The sequence below is a fragment of the Fopius arisanus genome, unplaced genomic scaffold (genome assembly GCF_000806365.1).
Source record: "Fopius arisanus strain USDA-PBARC FA_bdor unplaced genomic scaffold, ASM80636v1 scaffold00001, whole genome shotgun sequence".
NCBI classification, from domain to species: Eukaryota; Metazoa; Arthropoda; class Insecta; order Hymenoptera; family Braconidae; genus Fopius; species Fopius arisanus.
Window position 1 is genome coordinate 5,457,279 of NW_011887740.1, and position 14,955 is coordinate 5,472,233.

The following is a 14,955-nucleotide window of genomic DNA, read 5'->3' on the forward strand; positions in this document are numbered from 1 at the left end:
TCGCCCGTGAAGATTCCCACTTTCGCCTCCCATTCTCCTTCTTTCCCCCCCGCCGTTATCGACACTCTCGGCCTCGTGCCCTGCCTTATTCACGGGTATGGACTCTGTTTTAGTTCCGCAGTCGCCGCAAGGAAATATCCATGTTGAACCTTTGCCATAAGCGCCTGCCGATCTCCACTATAATCTTTTGTCGCGGGTTGCTGTCCAAACCATCTCGAGCATCTCGAATGACGTGTTTGCCGAGCTCTCATCCCACTCTCCTACAAATCGGACTTGCTATTGGCTGCACATGACGTTATCTATCTACTGATTGGTGAAATATGACGTGTTCGGGACTTGAGGTGGTTTAGTGACGTTTGCGCTGATCTCCAACCCGACATCGCTGGTCGCTGGTCGCTGGTCGCACTCGTCAGAGCCCAACGCAACAGTAGTAAGCAGCAGTCGATTCATCATCGCTCACTCCTCTTCTCCTCTTGGTTCTCTTGGCAATCATCTCACCAATAAACAAATATTATAAAAATACCCAAAAATAAAGTGAATTATTACAAGGAAGGTCCATTCAATTGAGGTCCTTCAAGTAAGTTAACTAAAGAAAAAACCGTTCCAAGTGGAAGGAGAACATCAAACCTATCGATTTAGGGAGGGTATGTACGATGTTTGTTGCATATATACTTTCAGGGGTTTACGTAACACCATGGGATTTTCCAGTGAGTTTTAAATTTATAATTCGGTATTTTTAGCTATTGAAATTAATGAAAAAAGCTGAAACGCCTCGAATTGTTTAGGTTCAGACTCGGTTGATGTAACAGTTTCGTCAGACATTTACAAATGATGTTATAATTTTTCATTAAATTTTTTCAGTACTTATTGTATATAATCGGTGATGCTTATATCTATCAATTAAATGCTAATTCTTGATGAAAATTTTGCTATCTCATTCAGCAGCTGTATTCATTGCTTACTCTACTAACAGAGCCCCTTATTCTATTAACTTTGTTGTTTTTTTAATGAGTGAAGTTTTCCATTGTCATTATTGACAGGAAAAAAAAATGAGAGGTATTCGGCTAATGAGGAAAAATTATTTGAAATTAAACTGACTGGTAACAGATAAATATTACATAAGTTTCTAATACGGCTGGGGGCGGCTTGTAATCTTTATCGGTGAGTTAGATAAGTCATAATAGGATAACGAGGTGGAAGTGAAGTTATGTGGAGATATTAATCTGGAAATATTGTGAATCCCTTTGCTAAGAATAATAGGAGTAAAGAGTCGTCAGTGATTCATCATTGTGAGTCGACGGATTATAACGGAAATAAAAAAAAAATAGTTGAAAAAAGACAGTAAACATTGATCATCGAATTTCATGAGGTGTTTTGATTACGCCTACATCAATATAAAGCTAAAAAAACCCATGTCTAATTGCATTTTTTCAAGATTTCTTCTTTTAATCGTAAACATTTCTTTATTATTATTTATACATTATGCAAAATCACTTAGTCAATACAAATGTTTTTTTATTTTTTTTTACCGCTCTAGGCGAAATTATAGCGTTATCTACCTAGGTACACAATATACTATACTAATCATTTGTTTAGCATTGGGAATACAGTAAGATAAAGTTTCTTAAAAATAGCGATGAGTGTAACAATTGCTGATTAACGTGATTCAACAGAAACGGTGGAACTTGGTTAAGTCATTTTGGCTAATTAATCAGGACTTGTACGGTAATCTTATCGTTTGTCTCCTCCCCTTATCATCATGCATGTGATATTGTTTTAGGCCTACACAATCCCTCCCATTTACGAGCGTTCAACGGCCAGCAACATTTCATTAGCGCGAGGGGGCGAGTTTACAGTGAGTGACGCTCAAATTTGGCATTAACCATTTTAAAATGAGGGTATCGCTTGATGCCATTTATTCTTTTAGCTGCCACTAAGAACAGGAACGAATCTATTCCAGGTAACAGCACCATGCAACGGAAAGGAGAATCCGTCATTTGCTTCTCATGGCGTGAACGCGCAGACTGCGTCGACGGTTATGGCGAAAGCAATTGTTACCGACTTGTTGGAGACACCGGTGATGGAAATGAAGGAACCCTGGGGCTCACTGAGTACCAAGACTTCCTCAAGCAACGAGGAGGAAAATACAGTTTTTTCAATTTGGGAAGAGAATTATCAGGACCTGAGCAACTTTTGTATGGGCGCGTTCCAGGGACAATGCCCTTTTCTTATAGGTGAATCTGAGACAGCAGAGCATTTAGGTAAATATATCGTTACCAAATTTTAAGCGATTTTTTTTCTACTCTGCTCATTAATTGTTTCAATTTTCCAGGTGAGAAAATGGACGATAAAAGCGTTTCGACGACTTTGGGGACAGTTGCAGTGGGTCAGGGGGTAATTTACGGGAGTAAAACATTGGAGAAGAACAAACAAATAATGGAGGGTGGGAAGGACGTTATTAACACACAAATGATCCATAAATACAAACCCAAGGAGGAGAAAATTGACGAGGTTATAGGTATGCCAGACGTATGGTTGGATTCACCTAAATCATCAATTGCAATGAGGACCGATGAGTGGATTCAATTGGTGGATAATGAAAGGGTGAATGAGCCTCTTCAGAGGGATAACTGGGATGTTATTAATACATTCGACAATACTGAGCAGAATTCGTTTGATCTACTGTCTTACTTGTGCGATGTAAGTCCAAATTCAAAGTGCAAACCTTCCCAATCTACGTATTTATTTACTATTTTTTTTTTTTTTCAATCCAGCAATTATAAATAATATTCTCTCAGCTTTCAAATCTCCTCTACAATAATCCTCTTTTATATAGGATAACCTCCAATCACCAGACGGTAGTGTCTCGCCAGATTCAATCAAACTATCCAGCCAAAAAATGACACATCATTCAGCTTTCAGTAATAGGAAACCAATAAAAATAGATAACAAACCGGAAACAGTAACGTCGTCAAGTATATCAAGTTCGATCACACATTTGGAAACCTCAACGACATCGTCATTACGAACGACAAGAGCAAGATTCATCCCGAAAAGATTCAAACCGGAGCCAATGATTGAATCGATACACATCAGAACGACAAATCGGGGAAAAAAACGATCCATCGAGAGTGATTCAGATGACCGGATGTCCGAATGTAGTTATCGAGAGAGTAGAGAGAAAAATAACGAAGCATCGAGAAAATCAAGAATGAACAAGAAGGTAAAGGAGAGGGAGATGATGGCAAAAGCAGGACAATTGGAGAAGGACAATAGACTCTTGAAGATGAAGGTGGAGGAATTGGAGAAAATGGTTACGTCGTTGCGAGCTGCAATATTGAGATCAGCTCTAAAGAAATAAATTCCAATTCAACGTATCATAAACAAATATTATGATTTCTAAATGAGCTTTATTATGAATAGTCCTCATCAAACTGAAGAAATTGTATTTTGCTTACTTTCTTTTTTTTTTTCTCAAATTGACACAACTAATTTGATATAAGGAAAAGTATAGTCAAGAGCAGAAATATTTTTTATAGGCATATAAAGGATGATTTGTGGGGGAAATAGAATCCATTAATTCCAATGTTATGAATTTTAACGGTTATTGCTTGAGGAAAAGTGAAAAGTTTATAAAAATATTGAAAATGCAAATTGCTGCTAGAATTATTTCTAGGTTATTTCATGTATATCTCTCGGTTTGGAGAAGAATAATAGTAACTAATTTTCCACATCAAATAGTTACAATTGTTCTTCAGATGAATTCAACTAAACCAGTTTTTACACAAATATGCGTGAATCTTTATGCTTCTCTCTGGTATAATAGTTTTTATTATCAAATATTGCTTTTATATTCTGTCAGCTCCGATTTAAACCTATTAGTTGTTTGTAGAAATGTGTAAATGAAATATTTGCAATATATTATATATTTAGTCTATCAATAAATGCATGTTTCCATTATCTTAAACAGGTCGTTCGATTATTGTTTTTTGTTCCCACTAGAGATTGGATTGAATAAGATGATTTTTAATGTTCCGAGTGAAGTGAAGAGAAGAAAGAAGAAAAATCTGCTATTCAATTATTTACTGATTTGCAGGGAAAATGTAAATGGAATATTCCGTCAAAATTTTTCATTATAATTGAATAAAGTACTTAATATTTTTTACCATGTTTTTTGAAACAACGAATAGCAATACTAATCAAATGTCAGATGAGGAGCTTGATGAAGCAGTAACGGTAAGTTAGTTAACGTACCTAAATCTACATTGAAAAAATTGCATTAGTCCTGCCAATTAAATTAAACCAACTTATAGAAAAAAAAAAGTGGACAATATTAATAATTGCCCAAATTGTATCAAGTGTATTTAGGTGGAGAAAAATCATTTTTTCATTAGTGCATTAGTCCTAGCAATATTTACAACACTCATCATTCCTCTACATAATCTATTGTGCAAACAAATGATTTACTTTAAAGAGTCACCTGAAGAAATTGGACACTTTGGAAATCATGGAGAAATTGCTTGGACAAGTGAAAAACTTGAATCTTCCAGAATCTTCACCATCCAACGAGCCTGTTTTCAGTGAGTCTGTTACTTCAGGTGATTGGGCCGACGCTTCCAACTCCAGGCACATCAACTCTCGAATTTTTACCCGAGAAATGTTGAATCTGTCCTCAATATTCACGATTCCCGAGGGAAAATCTAAGAATGTTTACAGAATATCGAATCCCGTTCCCTTACAAACAACTAAATTCTCAATTCCGTTGAACGAGAAAAACCCAGGGCCTGAGAATGAAGAGAAAAAGCACAATTTTTTGATTAGCATGCGAAATTTTCTCGTGAATTATCAAGAGAGTCAAGGAATTTCCAGAGATGAGTATTGCTTTACTTCACTGCTGAAGATTTTGGGCCAAGCTACAGGAAAATCCCTCTTAACATTATTCTTTATGCTTGTCAACATTGCTCCTATGACAAAAGTAAATAGACAGAAAATTTCTATCATAAATGATTACAATATCGAAAATTGATAGAGACATAGTATATTCATTATAAAAAAAAAAAAAAACCGTTGCACAAGGCAGTGATAATTTTTTGTTTTCTTTTTAATGAGCACAGATCATCTTCATAATTGAATAATGAGCTAATTGATGCAAGTACTGGTTCAATGAATATGAAAGAAAACTATTAAACTCTCCTGAGATCAGTTTTCTAATCTATCATAATGTACAATAACTTCTCGATTTATTCACTATTACAATGCTACTATCGATAATGTAATTTTACTTGCAGATTATTCTCTTCATTTCGAGATTTATTCTCGACAAAACTGTAGATATTGTTTTCCTACAAGATACCAAGCAAAAAGCCACTAGATCTGCTATTTTTGGACTTCAACTGATCTCAATCTACATCTGCCTCTTGTTTATCTTCGGGTTCATTTGGCTCCCATTTCTGCAAATGATTTTTGGCATCATTTCTCAAATATTGTTTTTCCAATAATTAATAACAACAATAAATCTATCGTCTACACAATTCATTTATTCTTAATTCATCTGAAACTTACATTAGTTCTTAATCAGTACATAATTCTTGCTGCACGCATGTTACCCAAGTATTTCTTCAAATATTCTTCAAGATTTTAACAAATAATCTGAAGAGCTGAAAATTTCAGAAGATAGTTTTACTCGATAAATTGCCAGATAGAGAAATAGACCGAATAATTGTTCAAAGATTCAAATTGACAAAATAATTAACATGAGAGGCTTTGTGAAGCTTATTATTCATGTATTCTTTACCCCATTCACCCACAGACAATGAAAATTTTCCATTAGTGTGTGTGAAGATTTCAGTAAGTATTAAGTACAAAAATGGGGACAATAATGGTGAGAAGCCAAGGGACCTGAAAACTCCTGATGGCCAACGACCATCCACACTCTATATCATCCTTTAGAGTTTTTTGGACAGACTTGTTATTTTTGTTCGAACAATAACTCTCCCTCAAATCATCATCCCAGCCATTATCCCAGCAGCTGTACTCATTATTCTCATCTCTTTCAAAATTATACTGTCGCAGAGGTAAATAGGAACACCTGTCCTCCTGATATTGTCTCTGCTTTCTCTGCCAGCCTTCAATCCAGCCAATATCGCAATCACAATTCAAGTGACTCCCTGCCATTCTCAGCCTCATTAAGAATTTTTTGTTAGCAGCCCCAGGTTTATGTCCATTCGAAGGGTTCTCCAATGTTTTTATATCATTATTCCAGAGATTAATAGTAACATTTCGAACAGATCCGGCATTCTCAAACATTTCTTTGGGTACCTTAGTGATTGAGGTGTTATAGAGAGCAAAATGAAGATGAGGCGATTTGATTCCTTTTAAGATATTTTTATCAATGGACTTGAAATTTCTTCCACTGAAAGTAAGGTTATAAAGCTTTGCTGGAAAATTTCCCTTCATCTCTTTTTCAAGATTTGTTTCATTATTTATGTCTATGTGGAGATGTCGGAGGCCATGATTATGTTCCAATAAATTAGGAAAATTGAAGTTTTTTATAGCAGTGTAGGCAGTGAGATGGAGGAAACGAAGTTTGGATGCTTTACAAAGGGCGCCACTCTCGAAACTCCAAAGAGGAAGTCTTCGGATATCAAGCTCAATGAGACTGTCTGCTGGACCGAGAAAGCTCGTGTTGGTGACGGCAGTAATTGGATTATAGCCGAGATTAAAAGTGCGTAGCTCTGAGAGTGTATGGGTGATTAGAGGAACGACCGTGAGATCGTTGTGGCTTAGGTCGAGGTGATGAAGGGAAGAGAGGTTGGAAGCGAGCTCGGCAGGAATTGAAGCGAGCTCATTGTTGGCTAGGTGCAGTATTCGAAGCCGGTGGAAGGGCAGCTCGGGAACACTCAGTAAGGAAATGTTACTGAGACCAAGGCTCAGGAGGGAATCTTCTAATCCATAGAAAGTACGACCTCGGCTGTCCAGGAGAAGTTGCTTGTTATGGCTCAAATCCAAATCAGTCAAATGGGGGAGTTCAGAGAAAACACCGTCATCCAAACGCACTAGGCGATTATACGAGATGTCCAAACGGTTAAGTCCCTAAAGGAAAAATTGATGCATTTACCAATGAATAATCACTCTTTCTACCACTCTCTAACTCACCCGAAGCCTAGAGATTGAATCAGTCGTATGGATTCCCGAGAGTAAATTCCATCCCATATCAAAAACTGAGAGCGACCCTGCAGCAGGCCCAGAAAGTGATTTTATTGGCAGCCTCATGAACTGATTATGCGACAAATCGAGACTTTCAAGATTAGGTTCAGTGAAAACATTATCTGGAAGTGTTCTCAGTCTGTTATGAGAGAGGTCTAAAATCCGAAGTTTCTTGAGCGTCCTTAGGACATCTGCAGGGATATCGATGATGTCGTTATGGGCCAGTAGAAGCACTTGAATGTTCTTGGTATTTCTGAAACAATCAAACTCAATTTCCATGATTTCATTGTAACGAAGATCCAACCATTGGAGATGCGGAAGGGATCCGAAAACAGCTTGAGTCATGTTCATCAGCTCGTTGTGTGACATATACAAATGAGTTAATGAATACTCAACGGGACGGAAGTAGAATTTCATAATGTCACTGATGTTGTTCCAACTGAGCTCTAAAACCTTAATATTCGATTGCAGAGTTCCGCCAGCAGAGAAATAAGCTGGAAGAAGAAATTTCCATATATATTTTTTTCAAATAAAATTTTCTTTGCCAATGTCCAATGCCAAAGTGAATTTTGAAATTTTCTTGTCTCCTGTTATAAACTTTGCTGCTTACTGTTAGTTGCCGGAAGATAACTCGAGGAATTAATTTTTAATCGTGTCATCACATTGTGACTGGCATTTACTTTGAGTGCTGCAAGAGTTCCAACTTGATCGAACCATTCAAAATGAAATTCAGCGAGTTGATTGTAAGCCATGTCGAGGAATTCCAAGTCTGGAAGATTCTGAAAGGCTTCGTCGTTGATAATTTTCATTTTGTTCCCTCTGAGATTCAGATACTTGAGACGATTCATGTTCATAAATGTACGTCTCTCGATCTTTTCTATTTTGTTATCCTGGAGATTGAGAATTGTCATCGCTGCTAGATCGACGAATGTATGGGTTTGGAGGTTTGAAATTTGATTGTAACCAAAATTTATTTCTTCCAGTGTGGAGTGAATGTCCCCCTATAAACATTATCGAATAATTATTTCAATCTTCCATAATTTTATATTATAATATACTCCACTCGATTCAAAGGCAATTTATCAAGAATATCGCAACATTGAATTACTGATTCGTGCCTCACCTGGAATGTTCCTTTCTTAATTTCCGAAATTTCATTATCTTGGATTTCTATTCGTTTGATTCTCTTCAAAAAATGGAATGAGTTTTCAGGCATGGAGCGAAGCTGATTATTACTCAAATCGAGGTACTGAAGATTTGTAAGTGCTGAAAATGCTTTCGCTGGCACTTCGGTCATGGACAATGCATGAGCAAGCTTGAGAGTAATTAGTGAATGCCCCACCTCAGAGAAGGCAGTCTCTTCAATTGAGGAAATCTCATTTTCAGAGAAGTCCAAGTATTTTATTCCCCGCACGTGGGTAAAGGTGTGACCCTTGATGGTGTTGAGATTGCTCTGAATTATGTGCAATTCCTTGACATCAATTCCGAATTCTAGAAAGTCATCGGGAGATAGAGTGGTTTGGGGCATTTTAGATATTGATAGGAATCGCAAATTTCGCATCTGACGAAGATCTTGGAGGGATACTGCAGCATTTTGTTTTCCACTTAGTTCCAAGTTATAGAGTGAGTATTGAAAACCGGTGAATACCTCTTCTGTAATTATTATTGATTATTGACATTATATAAAGATTGAAAATTTTTTTTTTATTTATTTATTTTTTTATTTTTTGAAATTCCACTCGTTAATTACGAATAAATAAAGCAATGTTATAGGTTCACTCACTCAAATTGTCACACATATCGTACCATCATGGCGTTCACGCTCCATTCTTCAATGATTTTTTATAGTTTGTGTATGAAAAGTTTAAAATTATATTACAAAAAAAAAAGCCTTACGTGGAGAGAACGTTGTAATCTTGTTCTCTTTAAAAATTAGAGTTCTCAAAAAATCAAATTCTTGAAAAACATGGTTTGGAAAATCTGTTATATTATTGCCAGATAAGTCCAGATGTTCTAGCGATGATTCCAAACCCCTCAATGATGATGAATCGATTTCCCTGATATCACAATCCGTAAAATAGAGCTCTCGGATTTTGGAATTTTGGAATGCACCCTCCTACAAATACAATCAGTATGTATCAGTCAATCACTATACCTAATATATTAATTTTTTTTATTTATCCTTTCATATTCAACTCGGTGATTTTTGATAGTATTTTAGTAAATTAGTTTTTTCATTGATAAAAGTCGATACGGACCTCCACATGTGCAATAGGATTTCCATTCAAATAGGTTTTATTGATCTTGAAGAAATGCTGGAAAGAAGCAACTGGTAGAGTCTCAATCTGATTCCAATCGAGTCTCAGTGTATCCAACGAGATTTGTAATCCTTTAATTTCTGGTTCAGTTTGCGGTTGAATCATCATTTGAATCTGATTATAACTTAAATCTAGTATTTTCATATGTTTCAAAGGCGATATCTGACTGTATGGTATCATCGTCAACTGATTTCCACTCAAATAGAGATAAGACAAATGTGCCATTCCATCTCTAAAGACAGATGAGTCAATCTCCAGCAAATTATTCTCTCTCAAGTCTAATGTTTCGAGAAATTTTAGACCAGAGAAAGCATCGGCAGGGAGTTTATCAATCGTGTTCTTTCCAAGTCGCAATGTTTGTAAAGAGTTTTCGAGTCCTCGCCAATTGTCTGCCGCAATTGATGATATCTGATTACCTATAATATGAAGTTGAGAAGATGTCATCAATTTAATAATGCCATTTATTTCAAATCCATCTAAAATTTATCCTCTTGAAAGAGTGCAGGGCGTATTTATTTAATTTGCTTCATTACTATACAACATATCATTGTGTTGATGAGAAAGGTAAAATGCCTTTAAATTACCTGTCAAGTCGAGAATTTTTAATTTTTGAAGATGCCTAAATGATTTGCTGGGTACTGCGACAAGCTGATTATACGGTAACTCTAGCTCCCATAACGATCGTTCAAGCCCTAGAAACGCCTCATCTGGTATATCGGATAGGGGATTATTTCTTATTTGAAGATTGTACAGCCCTGAAGGACAATACATAAAAATATGTCAATCCAACACCTCACAAACTCACTCAACTTATTTAATTGATCACTCATGAAACAGTACCTGTAGTAACGAGAAATTGAGGCTGAATATGACGCAATCCGTTGTTACCCAATTTTAGAATAAAAACTTTAGATGAATTGATTTGTTGTGGAATTCTGGGCATCGGTACATTTTCGCAATTAACGATTCCAAGATCTGGAATTGCTTTTGAACAAGTACAGAGCGGGTTGAAGAAGCACGGAGGATATTGCACTGGCAACTCGTGCATTCTGACCATCGAAGCCCAGAACATCAGAAGAAGAGTACCAATCGTCATGGCATAGCCAAGTTTAACGAACGCCAAAAGATTCTGAATTAATAGCATTGTTTTTCATTAGATTTTTCATATTCTCAATTGTACCATTATTTTTACAATCATCATATTTTTTTTCTAACAATCATTGTTTATCTATTTGTCATTCAACTCACCATGATGGCAGTTAAGGCAGATGTCCTCCACGTACAAGCGCGTCCAACTAACCAATGTAACTATGTCTACTTGGAAGTTCTTCACTTTGCAGTCACCCTTCAATCATGACTGTGACGTGCACATAAGGGGGATAATGGGGCTTCATCAGTGGCTCTACATTTTTTGTGCTTCTCTTTATACGATTACAAACCCGTAGTTGTCTTCTCCCCCACCCCTACTCATAGTAAATGAAATAAAGTACATGTTTCTATTATACCAATGAAGAAAGGAGCTCTTCATTTGGATTAATAAAATTGATTCAAGTTTATGTGCAATTGTACATACAATTTGATGACAATATTTCTAATTCATACTTCAAGTATACGACCGCTGAATTGATTGTCACCATTTTTTGTCACCATGAATTAACATTACTTTTACAACTAAAGTTAAATCCATGATCACCACCTGATCTTGACAATACACCTTATTCTGCACGCTCACATCACTTGAGTGCTCCGTAAAAATGATTTAATTATTAAAAAAAAAAAAAAAAAAAAACAAACAAGCAAACAACTACTGTGATGTTGAAGTTGTAAAAGTTATAAAGACTGTAGATAATTTTTTTTACAAATCATTGAGATGGGGAAATTTGCTGTTAAAAAGTTGCTGTTAAAATCTCAAGACATTTGTTGAAAAAGCACGATTGCCATCCGACTATCTCTGTTCAGGAAAATATTATGTGTATTATATCAGGTAGATATTCGAGAAGAGTGATATTCTCCCTGCATTGGTGTCGAGCATATTTGAGTTCGGGATTGGGCTGGCAATTGCATCACTAAACAACATCTTATTTAATTATTATTTATGCCTTTCAATGAATGCTTTTGAAGGAAAATTATTGAACGCTCCATTCAAATGATGTAATATAAGTGTCAGCGTAACAAGAATAATATAAAATGCAAGTATCATTGTCAAATACTAGTGGGTTTTTAAAAAACAAAGCTTTACTATATGACTATGGAACTTGATTATTTAATTATTACACCTCGCTTCGTAAATCTTGATTGCTTTGTAATGGTTTCCATAATTGATGATTGAAAAATCAAAATATCTACACTAGACTTGTGTTATGGCGAGAGCGATTAAAGCTGCCAATTGTTCATCTGTCAGTTGGATGTTTTTACCTTTCACGAGCTCTTTGAGCTGAACATCAGAAAATTCATAAAGATCTGAGCATTTAAATGGCGGACACCATGGGACATTTTGATTAATGTCTGTTGAACGAACAATGGGCTGAGTTATGGCTTGTAGTAGACGTTCATCGAGTGTAGTATTATAATAATTGCGTTTACATACTTGATATTGAGTCAAGTTAATTTGACTTGTTCCAAATTTAGGCTTCAAATAATTTCTAGCTTTAAAGAAGATTGGACAGGCGTAACGTTGCATGATGATTGTGTAGAAGACATATTTTTCGGCATCATATTTTAATGCCTCAAATACGTTGACTATTTCGAGTTCGGGAATAGCGTAAGCTGATGAAAGTATACTAGCACCATAATTTGTGCTACATGACTGAGCAATATCTTGAATCAATCCAACCCACATCCCTGTGCCTCGTGATTGAGGGTAATGAATAGGAGGAAGTATAGGTAATTTTGTTGAGCAAACCAACTGCATCCAAGTAAGAATTTCTGTTTCATTTGGAAGTGAAATATTATAAATACCCAATTTTAAGTAGTTACCCAGCATTCGTCGTAGAATCATTAGAGCCATACCCTCCTCTCTTAATGTACGAGCATGAACAACACATGAAATTATATGATCGAGTTGTGCCACGCGTCCAGTCCAATCAAGTGCTCCCTCCAACTGGCTAACATTACAAATATTTGCCGCAAGTAAATTCATATTGATATATTGTTTCTTTGGTGGTAATAGATTTGGAGATATAATCTCCCCATTCGGTTGAATATAATGTCCCTCTTTAAAAGGAAACACCAAGAATATACCAATATATTGCATGGGAATACGTCGTACACTTGTTACATTCAAGGATTCAAAATACTCTACGAATTCTCTATCATCAACTAATTGAACATTATATTTAATTGGACGTAAATTTCGTACATGGTATTTGGGGACAAATGCACAGTCATACGAACGTCCTCTGTACTCTACACTATTACTGTAAAATGCGCTGTATGCCATATAATCATTTTGCTCTGTCTCAGCAAGTAGAACGGCAAACCTTGCTTGCCAACACTGATTCCCATCTAATTGTTCAACACACGATGCATTCAAATAGTACAGGAAATTTTTATAAAGATACGTGGCAAATGGCATTCTCCCATCGAACTGACATATCATTTGATTTTCAAAACATAAATGTTCAAACTCACGAAGATTGGCTGGGATATATGATGCTTGTTCGAGTTGATAATTCAGTGGTGGTAATGGTGGTGTTGCCGCTTTGTACACAACAATTGCTTTTTTAATTGGTAATGGAATAATATCACCGGACTTAAAATACACCTCCTGCAAATACGAGTTTATATGATCAACAAGGCTCATCGCATGCAACTCCATTTCACTATTATACATTTTTTTGATAATATCGAGGCTACTGTGAATTTTTGCATGTAGTATGCAATCGATGCTTAGATGTTTTGTGATTGCCGCAACTTTTTTCTCTAATAAATTAACTGGTGTTTCACCAAGTAGTATACCTTCAATCAATTGTTGACGATGGATCTCTTCATTAGTAGCTATTTTTGTTCGTCGTACAAACATCTTGATCTTGCTCTCTTTACTTCTATATCTACCAGAAAGATATCGTGTACGAAAGCAAAAAATACATTTCAACTTATCATTTTTATATTTATTTATAGGAAAATTAATACATATCTTGAAAATAGGCTGTTCCAATCGTGAAAATCATCGCATGCTTATTTATTAACTTTTGGATTCCGAGTCTAAAAATAGAAGTTGATTATTACTGAAGATAGAGTCATCAATGCTCTAACAGTAGTTTTTAAGAGATCAATACTCGGTATTCATCAAATGCATCAGATCAGTAGCATCCAGAATTGATGAAGGTTTGGAGAAGAACCAAGAGTATATGAATGAATTTAATTATAAATATGCAGCAATATGCATAGTCAGAGTCATATCCAAGCAGACAATTTTATCATTATCAAAGCATCCTCCAAAAAGTATAACAAATTGGCTCATTTTACATATATTTATTATATATTTGTTGATTGATCTATGTATTTGTTATTATTTTTATAATATTTCGAAAAATCAAAATGAAAAAATTATACTTACCAACTGTAATGCCCTGTAGCTCCTCAAGGATCATTCAGAATCTTTCTTTAATTGCCCTCCTAAAATACCACATATATAATGAGGCATCTTTGATTTTGTTTTAGGCAGCCACCATACTCAAAAAGTCTTTTTTATTTGGTCAGCTACTATTCCACTATTGCTGTATTATCTCAATATTTGCTCAATATTTGCCCACACATACCCTATATGAAAAGCATAAATTTAAAGATGGAATGTCCATCATGATGTAGATGAGCATTGGCTGGAATAGAAAATGTAATTTTTAGAAATATGCAACTTACCCTTATGGCATAATATTTCGCAACTATGGAGATTGGTAAATGAAGATATTTACCATAGCTCATCCCGTAGACTGGAAAATTTATTTGGGTTATCATTGATTTTCCTTAATTTACGGAAAATGCAACTTTTCTTGATATTGCTCTCAATTTCAATATTTATGATGGAGGTGGGGAGGTGGAGCCCTCATAATAATAATGCATAATCACACCGGGCATTGGGTTCATAGTGAAGTACCAATACGATTTGGATGTTATTATTGAATGCGCTTAACCAGACACTGACTGTACAGTGGATACTTACTAAGATTACAATTGTTTATATTTTCAGTAGAAGAATTCGACTGCTCTCTCCATGAAGAAACCATAAACTGTTATGAAATACGAAAGATCGTATTTACTGGCAAGGATATCAGGATAAAATTAATAAAACATGTAGATTTCTTGTCGGTTCTTTCCTTGATAATTTTCATTTCTAACAATAAAGTGAGTGTCTCCGAAACAATTGATTTTAGTGACTGACTACATCTCTGCCTGAAATCTTAGAGAGTCTCCACTGTACTTGCAAAAAAAC

The 14,955-nt window shown here is 35.6% G+C and overlaps 4 protein-coding genes across 5 annotated transcripts; 2 read left to right on the top strand and 2 right to left on the bottom strand.

Annotated features, from left to right (window-relative positions):
- The first annotated feature begins 218 nt into the window (after positions 1–218).
- Positions 219–3,967, top strand: LOC105265112 (CCAAT/enhancer-binding protein delta). Of its 2 annotated transcripts, none has more exons than XM_011302440.1 (5): positions 219–644; positions 1,781–1,855; positions 1,928–2,261; positions 2,333–2,700; positions 2,837–3,967. In XM_011302440.1, exons 3-5 carry the CDS (start codon positions 2,039–2,041, stop codon positions 3,359–3,361), a joined length of 1,116 nt encoding a protein of 371 aa, XP_011300742.1. In that variant the 5' UTR covers positions 219–644; positions 1,781–1,855; positions 1,928–2,038; the 3' UTR covers positions 3,362–3,967. The 2 variants fall into 2 exon arrangements, with proteins under 2 accessions (XP_011300742.1, XP_011300734.1); XM_011302432.1 differs by having other exon boundaries at positions 220–644; positions 1,961–2,261.
- A 44-nt stretch (positions 3,968–4,011) lies between these two features.
- Positions 4,012–5,531, top strand: LOC105265105 (uncharacterized). The gene is made up of 3 exons (XM_011302418.1): positions 4,012–4,236; positions 4,475–4,975; positions 5,289–5,531. The coding sequence occupies exons 1-3, from the start codon at positions 4,168–4,170 to the stop codon at positions 5,496–5,498; spliced, it is 780 nt and encodes a 259-aa protein (XP_011300720.1). The 5' UTR covers positions 4,012–4,167; the 3' UTR covers positions 5,499–5,531.
- chp (chaoptin) lies at positions 5,518–10,887 on the bottom strand. The gene is made up of 9 exons (XM_011302406.1): positions 10,773–10,887; positions 10,365–10,653; positions 10,109–10,279; positions 9,465–9,940; positions 9,103–9,322; positions 8,330–8,859; positions 7,817–8,207; positions 7,156–7,700; positions 5,518–7,092 (listed from the first exon to the last, which is right to left on the bottom strand). The coding sequence occupies exons 1-9, from the start codon at positions 10,773–10,775 to the stop codon at positions 5,845–5,847; spliced, it is 3,873 nt and encodes a 1,290-aa protein (XP_011300708.1). The 5' UTR covers positions 10,776–10,887; the 3' UTR covers positions 5,518–5,844.
- A 454-nt stretch (positions 10,888–11,341) lies between these two features.
- On the bottom strand, positions 11,342–14,870 carry LOC105265127 (uncharacterized). The gene is made up of 2 exons (XM_011302454.1): positions 14,438–14,870; positions 11,342–14,344 (listed from the first exon to the last, which is right to left on the bottom strand). Exon 2 carries the CDS (start codon positions 13,543–13,545, stop codon positions 11,872–11,874), a length of 1,674 nt encoding a protein of 557 aa, XP_011300756.1. The 5' UTR covers positions 13,546–14,344; positions 14,438–14,870; the 3' UTR covers positions 11,342–11,871.
- Between the last annotated feature and the right edge of the window lie 85 nt (positions 14,871–14,955).

Bases quoted from the DNA above. Each gene is read 5' to 3' on its own strand.
- LOC105265105 (XM_011302418.1), top strand. From the start codon at position 4,168: ATGTTTTTTGAAACAACGAATAGCAATACTAATCAAATGTCAGATGAG. The intron at 4,237-4,474 runs GTAAGTTAGTTA...TTTACTTTAAAG, and splicing joins AGCTTGATGAAGCAGTAACG to AGTCACCTGAAGAAATTGGA. The intron at 4,976-5,288 runs GTAAATAGACAG...TTTTACTTGCAG, and splicing joins ACATTGCTCCTATGACAAAA to ATTATTCTCTTCATTTCGAG.
- chp (XM_011302406.1), bottom strand. The intron at 8,208-8,329 runs GTGAGGCACGAA...TAATGTTTATAG, and splicing joins TTAAGAAAGGAACATTCCAG to GGGGACATTCACTCCACACT. The intron at 7,093-7,155 runs GTGAGTTAGAGA...TTTTTCCTTTAG, and splicing joins ATTCAATCTCTAGGCTTCGG to GGACTTAACCGTTTGGACAT.
- LOC105265112 (XM_011302440.1), top strand. From the start codon at position 2,039: ATGGCGAAAGCAATTGTTACCGACTTGTTGGAGACACCGGTGATGGAA. The intron at 2,262-2,332 runs GTAAATATATCG...TCAATTTTCCAG, and splicing joins TGAGACAGCAGAGCATTTAG to GTGAGAAAATGGACGATAAA. The intron at 2,701-2,836 runs GTAAGTCCAAAT...TCTTTTATATAG, and splicing joins TACTGTCTTACTTGTGCGAT to GATAACCTCCAATCACCAGA.
- LOC105265127 (XM_011302454.1), bottom strand. From the start codon at position 13,545: ATGTTTGTACGACGAACAAAAATAGCTACTAATGAAGAGATCCATCGT.